At 41.5% G+C, this 14,032-nt stretch overlaps 1 protein-coding gene across 1 annotated transcript in view; it reads left to right on the forward strand.

Annotated features, from left to right (window-relative positions):
* The window catches only part of LOC142245158 (voltage-gated delayed rectifier potassium channel KCNH8-like), a 771,887-nt gene that overhangs the window by 607,392 nt on the left and 150,463 nt on the right, over positions 1 to 14,032 (forward strand). The window contains exon 5 of the mRNA XM_075317583.1: positions 11,769 to 12,015. Within this exon, the coding sequence (XP_075173698.1) occupies positions 11,769 to 12,015 (247 nt within the window). The remainder of the gene's footprint in view (positions 1 to 11,768; positions 12,016 to 14,032) is intronic.

Raw genomic sequence — 14,032 nt, forward strand, 5'->3', positions numbered from 1 at the left:
TTTAGGCCGTCTCACTAGTTCCAGGGTCCATCATTGTTATTGTGTCCCCGGTGTTTCTCCCTTGTCTGTGGTGTTTTCTGGGTGTGTTTTTCGTTGCCAGTCGGCAAAAGCCTTGTAAAGGATTAAACCCAGTGTTTAGTGACGTCCATGGCTTCCAGACTTCAGGCAGTCATTCCCTGCAAAGGATTCTCTACAAAGTATTAAAAATGAACATTTTATTTATGGTCAAGTAAATTTGTTCTGAGCATTTGAAATGAGTAGGCTTTGTAGGAAAATAGCAGCAATTCCTAAAAGTTTCACAGGATATTTTTGTTCAACCACTTTAGGTGTACTCTTCAATGTTATCTCAGTTGTTTCATTAAAAATAAAAAATAGTGGTATACAGAGCACAAATCACGAAGATTCAGTCACTGTCCAAATATTTCTGGACCTAACTGTAGTCAACAAATACGTTTATATATAGATTTATTCCTAAATGGATTAACTATAACTATTGTTGTTCGGCTGTTCCTCCTTGCTCCTCCGTATTGCGAGCAGCATAGTTTTGCCCTAATTGGCGCGGCTGAATGTGAGTATGATGTTTGTGTTGTGTGTGAGCTGTGCTATTCTAGGGAGCTCATTACCATCAAGGGAGCTTTCCTCTTTCAAGCGCATGCATTTCCTCTTTGTTAATTCAGTTACATCCTGACAAGTGTGCTGATTGCTTAAAAATTTCGTAGGAAATATTTTTATACTCCTGAACTCATCGCCTGACTCATCATTTCTCCAATTCCCAATGTGATGACAAAGACCTAGCTGAACTGTTACACATGCTTTCTATGATGTTTTACATCTACATAATGTGTGTCCATTATTGTGGGCTCAACACATTACATAAAAATAACCACGGCAATATCAAATGAGAAAATATTTTTTTTTTTAAATCCTATTATTTTTCAAACTTTTAGTTACGGCCTTTTCACTGAAAATGTTTCAATATATAGCGCTAGTTCATTCCATACCCACAAATTGATTATTAACTTTGGAGCAATATCATCACCAAGACCATAGAAATAGTAGGAGAAAAATCTAGATGAGTTTCACTCCATGTGTGGCCATCTAGTGCCTCAATGAGTAGATAATATCTGTCTGATGCATCATGCATTTATCCATTTATCACATATTAGATATTCTGTAGCAGCTATCAATCAAATAGCAATGTGAAGGAACCGGTGGGGGTTCTGCCGCGGGTGGGGGTTGTATTAGTCGTGCTACCCCCAACCGGTTTGCTCCTTGAAAAAGGGGAAATGTCTGTATAGGTGGTAAGATAATGCCGTCTCTCAGAGGGGTAGTATTGTTTACCTCTGAGTCAGGCTTCAGTCCCATTAAAAGAGAGGCAGACTCTGGATTTCTATTCAACATCTTCTCTTTATTTAGGGGATAGACCTCTTCTTCCTCTGAGACAGGACACTTCTTCTTTCCCAGACATATCCATTTTCTTGCTATTCTCACTATTCTGGCTGTCAGAGTTTTCTATCGGCCTCCTGGTTTACCGGTCCCTTTCCCTGCGAATACGGGTGCTCTGGCTATGCTGACCTCTCTCTTCCCGGGGATCTTGAGCAACATTCTTTCCTGCCTGTCCTCAAACAACAGGGCGACCTTCTATGCTTCAGGATCCGACTACTCTCCACTCTGTGTTACTCTGCAGCCTCCTCCTTCCTTGTCTGCTTCACTACTCTGACCTTGTTCACTTGTTCCCCTCCCCTTTTCCATTGTCTGGGCTGTGTTCATCCACTTACCCCTAACCCAACTATGGGGATACTGTGCCATCTATTGGTGGAAGGCAAAACTAAACCCAAACCATTAGATCTCACACCAAAGAGGCCAGGTCTTCGGGGATGTTAGTGAGGCTCCTGTCACCCCCTTACAAGTGCATTTCACAAACTTTACTTGCCCATATTTCTGAAATAAAACCTCCAATCTCAGAATAATAGCTATACTTACATTCAGCATCCTAGCATTAGTATAGCACTGGTTTACTTTATATATGAAAATCCTGCTGGTTGGTTCTCTTTAGCACGAATTGTGTTATAACTTCTGTTTCATTAACAAAAAAGGAGACGGCTAGGGCAGACAAAAACAGTGCAATAGGGTTTAAACCAGTATAATGGAGGTGACAAGATGAGGTAAGCTTCTCACCTGATGTAGTTATGTGAGACACAACTACTGATAAACAGAGATAGCTGCTATAGACTCACAGGTGAAGTCACCAAGGAAATGCTGGATGGAGTGTTAAGTGGTTCCTCTGTGCTGCCGTGAATAACCAGACAAGACATGGGAGACATTAAAGCTGGAAAATTTGTGAAATAATTCCTCTTGGCATGATTTTATTACATGATAAAAACCTGGCATTTTAACAGGGGTTTCTAAAATTTATTTTACTGTAGTTGTGTATAATCACATTTACTCGTGTTCGCTTATTATTTAAACTGTTTGTTGTTTCTCAAGCAAAAATGCTGTAAAATCACTCAAAATGTTACATATACATCTCACAGGGCGTCTTTTGAACGTTCCCATTGACTTGTATTGAAAATGTAGTGTCTTCACAACGAAAAATGCCTGGAGAATAGTCAGCTCACATATTTTAATTGCTTGGTATCTCTACAAACCTGAAACGCTTAAAAGATGCTTTAAAGACAGAACATTTGAACAGTGTCACAAAGTATATGGAGATAGGACAGGGACCTCTGGGCTGACCCTAAGACTTGTGACCCTGCGCTGTGCCTTATCTCAAAGGTTGGTTTGATGGTAACTAGGTTCGTGCCCCCATCGGGACCTTAACTCCTGTCCGGACCTTGATCTTACTCTCCCTCTCCCACTACCTCGGTGGTGGTCTGGAAAACACAAAGACCAAACCCCACAAAATTACATTGTCAAGGGAGACCGGAAAACTCGTGCACACAGCACTCAAAACACACAGGAGAGACAATATGTGTAATGGGGGGGGCAACACAAAAGTGGAGGAAGTAATGCACAATAGGGGAACACTCACACCACTCAGAAGCGCAGCTCGGATCACAATACACAGGAAAAGCACAAAAACTGGGATCGCTGGAGTAAAAACTGAAGCTATCATCGGCACCTCTTGGAAGTAGGCAGTGCCTTAAATAAAGAAGTGACAGCTGCACTTGGCAATCAGCAACATGAGCACAATATGAGGTCCTACTCAACAGTCTGCAGGAATTAACTCCACATTGCTTCAATTCTTTTTAAAGTTTTAAAAAATGGCTACCACAACTTAACAGAAACATGTCAATATACAGTATTTTTAAATGGACTGTCTAGTGAAAACAAAGAATAGGTGATACTTGCTGATCGGTGTTGAGACCTCCAGCATTCAGTAGATTGGGGAAGTTTTATCCCCATAGGGGGAACTTGATCACTGCTTCTAAATGGAGCTAGAGATCGGATGCTCGGCTACCCGTCCATTCATTCTCTGAGACTCAAAAAATCTGAATGTAGTGCTCGTTAGCCCCATAATATCTGGCATACATTAGTAAAGTGATCCAGGCTGGATACATATTACATATTTGTGGGACATCGGGTATCATGCAGTCCTGTCTAAGGGACCACCTTGTGTACAAGTGTAAGCAGAGGGTAAAGACCGGACATAATATACACCTGACTAAAGTCCAAAGTTATGAGTCAGTGAAAGCTTTTCTATCCATCACTCTGTAGGAGGTGAACTTGCCCTTATACTGGTTATGTTATGTATTCTATGTGTTATAACAATTGTATTGTATATGTAATATGTTATATTGCTAGATAGATGCTGGTTCCAGATGCAGTAGAGCAGGACTACACTGAGCGAAAGAAAGGGAAAAAAGGTCATGTCTGTCAAAACGGTGTGCAGAATAAAAGTGAACGATTCTGGTTGGCCAAATGAACTCTAGTGTTGTGTGTGTTACTAACTGTCCACGACAATGACTGCCAGTGGGGTGATGAACACCAGCTTGAAGAAACCATTAAGTGTCATGCACCCAAACCCGAAGTTACATCCGCTCACGGGGTCTCCTTGGCAAAGGAGTGTGGTGTGCAAGCACCCCGGCGCCCCCCTCATTCAACTCTTTCCCCATAATTCTAAAGCAATGACTCACAGGGTTTTTTTGTACTATTGTTGAAGCCCTGAACAAGTTCCCACTCCTAATGAAGCCCTACATCCATTTGAAGGCGCTTACAGTAAAGGTGGATAAAGCATTTTTTCTAATTGTTATATGGCGCTATATTCCAGTTTGGATATGTTGGCTGTTTTACCAAACTACTTTGTAAGATTTACATAAATTTACCATTTTACTCAATCATGGTTGGAAAAAATGTGTTCTAAGGCATGTGTCTAGGTACATAAAGACTTTTTATCACTCAGTAAATGTGCACTAAAGAAAGGACATTAAAGAGGTAGATCATATTTATAGCATACTTGCCAAGTCTTGTATAATCACGCCATTTCTTATAAGACCATGGCATAGCCATACCCTTACCAATCCTATCCTTCGCTGTGCGTCTAGACTAATGACACAGCATTCAGCGGGAAACCTACAGCTAAAACTCTACTAATGATAAATCAATGTAAATAATAGATTACAACTGACAGGATAACATTCCTATGAGTCATTTGCTAAATGAAACAGCAGTAAAAAGGAAAAATTCTGTATTAATGTTTTACAATTTTTTAGATTTTTGCTTGCCGTCATTCACTGGTAACCTTCATTCTTTACTTCCAAGGTATTAACATCTGTACATCTGTGTATAAAAAGAGAGATTAGATCCTGTGATCCCAACATATTGTTACCCCTCTATAAATCACTTGTAAGGCCACATCTGGAATATGGGATCCAGTTTTGGGCTCCACATTTTAAAAAGGACATTCAGAAGTTAGAGTCAGTTCAAAGGCGGGCAACTAGACTACTACAAGGAATGGAAGGCCTCCCATATGATGAGAGGTTGAAAAAGTTAGATATGTTTAGCTTAGAAAAAAGACATCTCAGAGGAGATCTCATTTATATGTATAAATACATGTGTGGTCAATATAAAGGACTGGCACATGACTTATTTCTTCCAAAGACAGTACTAAGGACCAGGGGGCACTCACTGCGAGTGGAAGAAAAGCGATTCCGACACCTAAATAGGAAAGGGTTCTTTACAGTTAGAGCAGTCAGACTGTGGAATGCACTACCACAAGAGGTAGTAATGGCAGATACTATAACAGATTTTAAAAAAGGGCTGGATGATTTCCTCAGTGCACACAACATTGTTGGTTATAAATGACTTAGTGACCAAATGTAGAACTGGTGGAGGAAGGTGAACTAGATGGACCTAGGTCTTTTTTCAACCTTAGTAACTATATAACTGTGTACCTGTCACACAGGTGCTCTGCTCAAAACTTCTACAGTTATGAGTTTCTCTTATGTATATATTATTATGTGCCACAAAATAGTGCCGCTATATAAGTAGAATGATAATAGTGTTATCTTTCAGCAGATTAAGGTGAGTACTGTATATATAAAAATTAAAGTTTGCTGGTTTACACACTATAAGTATCAGGTAAGCACATAAGAGTCACATGGAGACATGAGACAGGACTTATCAGACTGTGCAAATTGCTCTTATAAAAAGAATCATTTCACGCTGGTGAGAAGCGCACAACACGCTGGGCTTAATTATCATGTGTGTACACCAGCTTAACCCATCCACCGCAAGAGGGCTTTTCTAATCTTAGCAGGGTAAGCACAGGGTAAACTTTATGCTTGCTGAATTGTCTGAAGTTGTTTAGAGACTTGTAAAATGAAGCAATATTGAGTTAATGTCTTCTCCAAAGAAGTACACAGTAGTATATACCTCTAAGGCTATGTGCTTGGGTTTTCATTTGGTCAGAAAACACTTGTCCTTGACGCGTTTTGTGTGTTTTTGTCTAGGATTTTTGGTGCAGGTTTTTCCCGTTCATTAGAATTGGTGAAATCTGGAGCAAAAATGTTGCAAGAATTGCACCAAATCTTTAAGGAGAAAACAACCAACATGTGCATGAGATTACAGGATTCTCATTGACTTTGCTGGCAACAGGATTCCCTTCATATTTTGTGACAAATCTGCACTGAAAAAGGTATTAAAAAAACGCAATGAAAATGCAACATATGCACACATCCTTTCAAAGGTCTAAATATACAAGTGCATCTCAATAAAGTAGAATATCATCAAAAAGTTTAATTTATTTCAGTTATTCAATACAAAAAGGGAAACGCATATATATTATATAGAGTTATTACACACAGAGTGATCTATTTCAAGTGTTTATTTCTGTTAATGTTGATGATTGAAAAACAAAAAGTCATTATCTCAGAAAATTAAAATAATTACCACAAAACACCTGCAAAGGCTTCCTAAGCATTTAAAATGGTCCCTTAGGGGTACTTTGCACGCTGCGACATCGGTAACAATGTGTTACCGACGCTGCAGCAATAGTCCCCACCCCCGTCGCAGATGCGATCTCTTGTGATTGCTGCCGTAGCGAACGTTATCGCTACGCCAGCTTCACATGCACTCACCAGCCCTGCAACGTAGCTCTTGCCACCGAACTGCCTCCTTACTAAGGGGGCGGGTCATGCGGCGTCATTGCGATGTCACACAGCAGGCAGCCAATAGAAGCTAAGGGGTGGAGATGAGCGGGACGTAAACATCCCGCCCACCTCCTTCCTTCTGTATAGCCGGCCGGGACGCAGGTAGGACATGTTCCTCGCTCCAGCGGCTTCACACACAGCGATGTGTGCTGCCGCAGGAACGAGGAACAACATCGTACCGTCGCAGCAGCGGCCTTATGGAAATGTCGGACCCTACACCGATCATACGATAACGACGCTTTTGCGCTCGTTAATCATATGTAAAAGACTTTACACACTACGATGTTGACAGCGACACCGGATGGGCGTCACTTTCGATTTGACCCCACCGACATCGCACCTGCGATATCGTAGTGTGCAAAGTACCCCTTAGTCTTGTTCAGTAAGACACACAATCATGGGGAAGACTGCTGATTTGACAGATGTCCAGAAGGCAATCATTGGCACAATCCACAAGGAGGGTAAGCGTCTAAAGGTCATTGGTAAAGAAGCTGGCTGTTCACAGAGTGCTGTATCCAAGCATATTAATGGAAGATTGAGTGGAAGGAAAAGTGTGGTAGAAAAAGGTGCACAAACAACTGGGATAATCGCAGCCTTGATAGGATTGGTAAGAAAAGGCCATTCAAAAATTTGGGGGAGATTCACAAGGAGTGGACTGCTGCTGGAGTCAGTGCTTCAAGAGCCACCACACACAGACGTATCCAGGACATGGGCTACAAGTGACGCATTCTTTGAGTTTCCCTTTTTGTATTGAATTACTGAAATAAATTAACTTTTTGATGATATTCTAATTTATTGAGACGCACTTGTAGATATGAATGGTCTGTGTAGAAAGTCATACTCTCCTGATAGAAATCCATATGTACAGTACAGTGTAGTATTAGTTCTAATAGTGTCCCACTCAAAAAATACTTTCATTTTCTGTAAGATTTCTGTCTTGGCCTTATTGTTAAATTGGATGCTCAGTCGGCTGCTTGTCCCCATCCCATATGTATGTGGGATGCCCTGCCAAGAATACAAAGCAAGTATTTTTCCTAGTATGTCAGGTTCCTTCTAGATTGTACGCTCTTACAAGCAGATCCCTCCCTGGTTTGAATTGTTGATTAGTTTGTTTTGCAGAATAGGTTGTCTCTGTATATATACAAAACATTTATATTATTATTATTGTGATATATTGTTATGACCTCAAAACTTATAGTTTCCAACCCTGTTGATCTAAACATGCAATTTTATTTATTATTTTGCATACAATTAGATTGGTTGCACACCATTGTAGTGTAAAGCATGCTTTTCAGTACTTCATACTTTTGGCAGCCGTCTGGCAAATAGTAGTCTTTTGGGCAGGTTAGATCTATATAGTGGGTGAATTTCCCATAGTACATAGTATGAGTACCTTACAAAATGTTAGACAAGGACTGAATGGAAGCAGAAGGAGAAGGGCTCGCTCACATGGGTGTATATTCTCTCATGCAATTACAGTGCTGGCCAAAAGTATTGGCACCCCTGCAATTCTGTCAGATAATACTCAGTTTCTTCTTGAAAATGATTGCAATCACAAATTCTTTGGTATTATTATCTTCATTTATTTTGCTTGCAATGAAAAAACACAAAAGAGAATGAAACACAAATCAAATCATTGATCATTTCACACAAAACTCCAAAAATGGGCCAGACAAAAGTATTGGTACCCTTAGGGGCACTTTGCACGCTGCGACATCGCAGGCCGATGCTGCGATGCCGAGCGCGATAGTCCCCGCCCCCGTCGCAGCTGCGATATCCTTGTGATAGCTGCCGTAGCGAACATTATCGCTACGGCAGCTTCACATGGACTCACCTGTCCTGCGACCGTCGCTCTGGCCGGCGACCCGCCTCCTTATTAAGGGAGCGGGTCGTATGGCGTCACTGCGACGTCACACGGCAGGCGGCCAATAGGAGCGGAGGGGCGGAGATGAGCGGGATGTAAACATCCCGCCCACCTCCTTCCTTCTGTATATCCTACGGTAGCCGCAGTGATGCCGGTAGGAGATGTTCCTCGCTCCTGCGGCTTCACACACAGCGATGTGTGCTGCCGCAGGAACGAGGAACAACATCGGACCGTCGCGTCAGCGTAATCATGGATTACGCCAACGCTGCACCGATGATACGATTACGACGCTTTTGCGCTCGTTAATCGTATCATCGAGCCTTTACACACTACGATGTCGCATGCGATGCCGGAAGTACGTCATTTTCAATTTGACCCCACCGACATCGCACCTGCGATGTCGTAGTGTGCAAAGCCCGCCTAACCCTAATACTTGGTTGCACAACCTTTAGCCAAAATAACTGCAAACAGCTGCTTCTGGTAACCATCAATGAGTTTCTTACAATGCTCTGCTGGAATTTTAGACCATTCTTCTTTGGCAAACTGCTCCAGGTCCCTGAGATTTGAAGGGTGCCTTCTCCAAACTGCCATTTTGAGGTCTCTCCACAGGTGTTCTATGAGATTCAGGTCTGGACTCATTGCTGGCCACTTTAGTGGTCTCCAGTGCTTTCTATCAAACCATTTTCAAGTGCTTTTTGAAGTGTGTTTTGGGTCATTTTCCTGCTGGAAGACCCATGACCTCTGAGGGAGACCAAGCTTTCTCACACTGGGCCCTATATTATGGTGCAAAATTTGTTGGTAGTCTTCAGACTTCATAATGCCATGCACACGACAAAGCAGTCCAGTGCCAAAGGCAGTAAAGCAACCCCAAAACATCAGGGAACCTCTGCCATGTTTGACTGTAGGGACCGTGTTCTTTTCTTTGAATGCCTCTTTTTTTTTTTTCCTGTAAACTCTATGTTGATGGCTTTTCCCAAAAAGCTCTACTTTTGTCTCATCTGACCAGAGAACATTCTTCCAAAATGTTTTAGGCTTTCTCAGGTAAGTTTTGGCAAACTCCAGCCTGGCTTTTTTATGTCTCGGGGTAAGAAGTGGGGTCTTCCTGGGTATCCGACCATACAGTCCCTTTTCATTCAGACGCCGACGGATAGTATGGGTTGACACTGTTGTACCCTCGGACTGCAGGGCAGCTTGAACTTGTTTGGATGTTAGTCGATGTTCTTTATCCACCATCCGCACAATCTTGCGTTGAAATCTCTCGACAATTTTTCTTTTCCTTCCACATCTAGGGAGGTTAGCCACAGTGCCATGGGCTTTAAACTTCTTGATGACACTGTGCAGCGAAGACACAGGAACTTTCAGGTCTTTGGAGATGGACTTGTAGCCTTGAGATTGCTCATGCTTCCTCACAATTTGGATTCTCAAGTCCTCAGATAGTTCTTTGGTCTTCTTTCTTTTCTCCATGTCAACTGGCTGCAAGTGTGATTTAGTTATTGCCAACACCTGTTAGGTGCCACAGGTAAGTTAAAGGTGCAGTTAATTACACAAATTAGAGAAGCATCACATGATTTTTCAAACAGTGCCAATACTTTTGTCCACCCCCTTTTTTATGTTTGGTGTGGAATTATATCCAATTTGGCTTTATGACATTTTTTTTTTTCATTGAAGACAAATTAAATGAAGTTAATAATACCAAAGAATTTGTGATTGCAATAATTTTCAAGAAGAAACTGAGCATTATCTGACAGATTTTCAGGGGTGCCAATACTTTTGGCCAGCACTGTATGTTAAAGAGGTTATTCACTACTTTTATATTGATGGCCTATCCTTAGGATAGGCCATCAATGTCTGATCGGCCAAGGTCCCACACTCAGCACCATGCCGATCAGCTGATTTCAGTACCGGTAGTGGCAGCGTGCGGCCAGAAATGCTGAGCTTGTCTTCTGATAGCGGCCGCAGCCGGGTACTGCACATCCGCCTCCTATTAATTTGAATGGGAGGCGGAGGTGCAGTACCTGGCTGTGGCCGCTATTAGAAGATGGAGCAGCTTTGGAAATGAGCATGTCCGGCCACTTGCTCCCAACACCGTGAACAACTGATCAGCAGGGATGCCTGGTATTGGACCCCGGGCGATCAGACATTGATGACCTATCCTAAAGATAAGCCATCAATATAAAAGTAGTGGAGAACCTCTTTAAGGACACTTGGCTCCCAACTCTGATTAGAGACTGATCCGAGTGTCATTTACTGTGATCTGATTCTCTCGCTTGCAAGAATCGGAGCACATTTGGGGAGAAGATGGAGTACTCAATTTCTCCATCTTCTCCCTTCCCTGTGTCGGCGTATATGAGACTGCATTCAGCTTATATCCGAGTGCAGTCTGTTAATTTCCACGCACCAATAGACTTGTACGGGTGCATGTCATGCCATTATCAGATGCATTTGAGTCGGCATGAGAAAAAAGGCGCAAGTTGGCACTGCCTCATAGTATAACATAGGGTCAAGTGCTAACAGACAAAACATCGGACAGCACTCGTGTGAGTGAGCCCAAAGAGGCAGCTACTCAACCTGCTGGACTATTAGTATTGTCTTAATAGGCATAAATATCGTAAACCACAAGACGATTGTCTTCAGTGTTAGGAAATTTATAACTCAACCTTATTATTAAATAAATTGTCACTTTTGTTATATTTAATAAACTATGAAATGTGCAATTTTCTTTCAGACAGTGTATTAACTATCTTCTACTGATTATGTAATAGACTGTCATTTACAATTTACTTCTACAGAGTTTATTATCTTTCTGATTACGTAGACATCTCCAATTTACTCCTCAGAGTTTATGAATTATTCTCTTCTTTCTGACTATTCATTGTCTGTGTTTTATATTATTATTGTCATTTTCAGCAGAAAAAAACCCTGTGTGATGTCAGAGACTTATTTTCTATGTGATAGTCATTCTCCAGAGGTTTCCAGACTCAATAACTGGCTCTACGGAATTGTCTATAAGTCTTAAAAATGAAGATTGTTTAATTTAGATGCTGGATAGTGGCGGTCCGGACTCATTTTCTAGGTTGGACATGGCAGTCTTTGAACTTGTTCCCATTTGTGTCTCGTAGTTCATGTCTGATGGTGATTTTGCTGTTTCAGAAAATGGATTTGAGATGTATGGTAATCCATTTTCAGCACAGTCTTTTTTATTATGTCTGTAAAATGTTACAAGAATATGACCTGTTCTATTTTCTCATCCATAGAACGTTTTTGGAGAGAAGCCCACAATTCCTGAATACAAAGTTGCTGCAATTCAGAAATCACGCTTCATTCTACTGCACTATGGCACTTTCAAGGCAGGCTGGGACTGGCTCATCCTTTTGGCTACCTTCTACGTTGCTGTGACGGTTCCTTACAATGTCTGCTTCGCCATCACTCGAGATGACCTCATTTCATCACGTAGCCCACCGAGTGTTAGCGATATCTTTGTTGAAATCCTTTTCATGCTTGGTACGATACTTACTAGTTCTAATTTTCTTTCATTGAAAAGTGCTTTTAAGTTTTATCCTTGGAAAAGCATTGTCACTTTCTAAACTGGATTTTTAGATTGATACATTACTATAGCCGCACCGCTATGTAAGCAGGACTAGAAAAGAATAGAAACATTTACATTAACTGATAACAGAGACTTTGAAAGTGGAGGGTCATTAAAACGCAAAGTATTAACAAAGTGGTTAAATGGAAATAAAAAAACTTGTTTATTGTATCACAACATTTTCAAAATCTCTGCTTACTGTTAAAGGGAATCTGTCAGCAGTTTTTTGCTATGTAATCTGAAGACAGCATGCTGCAAGGGTTAAAACATAGAATTCAGGGATGTCTGTCTTGTCATGGTCCAATCGGTTGTTTATTTGCTATGATTGTTTAAGCAGCAGGGCACTTATCATTGCAAGACTATAAAGTCACTTGCAGGACATTCCGGGACACTCCCTCCTGTGATTGACACCTCATTGTCAATGTACATTCTCTATTTAGAAAAAACAAAAAGCCAGCACTAAATGTGCACTTCAGCACTAAAAATTCCAAACTGTACTTATTATAAGAAATTTGAGATTTTTGGCAAAAAATTGCAATTTCTTGAGCTACCTCGCCACGTCACGGCAAATCTCATTTGAGGCAGTCCTACACTAAAATATTTTTATAAAATGTGCCATACGGCCTCACATATGAATAGTAGAATTGCTCTTAGCAGCACTCACCTGGTCTATTTCAATCCCGTACTCATGACTGAGTCATGGCTGTGGGCGGGACAGGTCCAAGCAAATGCTGCATGAAGTAAATAGCCTGTGGACAAGGCCTGATGACTGAATGTGAACAGTCACCAACGGCCAAAATCTAGACAGGTGGAATACATCCCACCATGCTATGCACCCCAATTTGGGATGTATTCCATCTGTCTAGATTTTGGCGGTCGGTGACTGTTCACATTAAGTCATCAGGCCTTGTCCACAGGCTAGTTACTTCATGCAGCATTTGCTTGGACCTGTCCCGCCCACAGCCATGACTCAGTCATGGGTACGGGATTGAAATAGACCAGGTGAGTGCTGCTAAGAGCAATTCTACTATTCATATGTGAGGCCGTATGGCACTTTTTATAAAAATATTTTAGTGTAGGACTGCCTCAAATGAGATTTGCCGTGACGTGGCGAGGCAGCTCAAGAAATTGCAATTTTTTCCAAAAATCTCAAAATTTTTATAATAAGTACAGTTTGGAATTTTTAGTGCTGAAGTGCACATTTAGTGCTGGCTTTTTGTTTTTCTTCATTGAATTGGTCGGTGGCTGACCCCACCATGCTATGCACCCCAATTTGGGATGTATTCCTTCTGTCTAGATTTTGGCGGGTGGTGACTGTTCACATTGTCATCAGGCCTTGTCCACAGGCTATTTACTTCATGCAGCATTTGCTTGGACCTGTCCCGCCCACAGCCATGACTCAGTCATGGGTACGGGATTGAAATAGACCTGGTGAGTGCTTCTGAGAGCAGTTCTTCTATTCATATGTGAGGCCGTATGGCACATTTTATAAAAATATTTTAGTGTAGGACTGCCTCAAATGAGATTTGCCGTGACGCGGCGAGGCAGCTCAAGAAATTGCAATTTTTTTGCCAAAAATCTCAAAATTTTTATAATAAGTACAGTTTGGAATTTTTAGTGCTGAAGTGCACATTTAGTGCTGGCTTTTTGTTTTTATTCTCTATTTAGAGCCTGGTGTGGGTGAGACGTCTCACTTAGCTCTACAAATGAGTGAACCTTAGGCTCGAGGCTCAGGGTTCGGGCTCAGAAAATGACGTGATAATCCCCACAGTGATTATCGCGCTGTGCTTCTGTCTGTCTGATGCCCCGCATTGTCCACACTGCGGGCAGTGTTTATTCATCTCAAATTTGACGGCTGTAGCCAGTAATCTAAGTGAAACATCGTTCAGAATCTCTTTGCCTACATTATGCTGCTCTCAGATGAGGTAGGAA

This window comes from Anomaloglossus baeobatrachus, chromosome 7 (genome assembly GCF_048569485.1).
Source record: "Anomaloglossus baeobatrachus isolate aAnoBae1 chromosome 7, aAnoBae1.hap1, whole genome shotgun sequence".
Lineage (NCBI taxonomy): Eukaryota > Metazoa > Chordata > Amphibia > Anura > Aromobatidae > Anomaloglossus > Anomaloglossus baeobatrachus.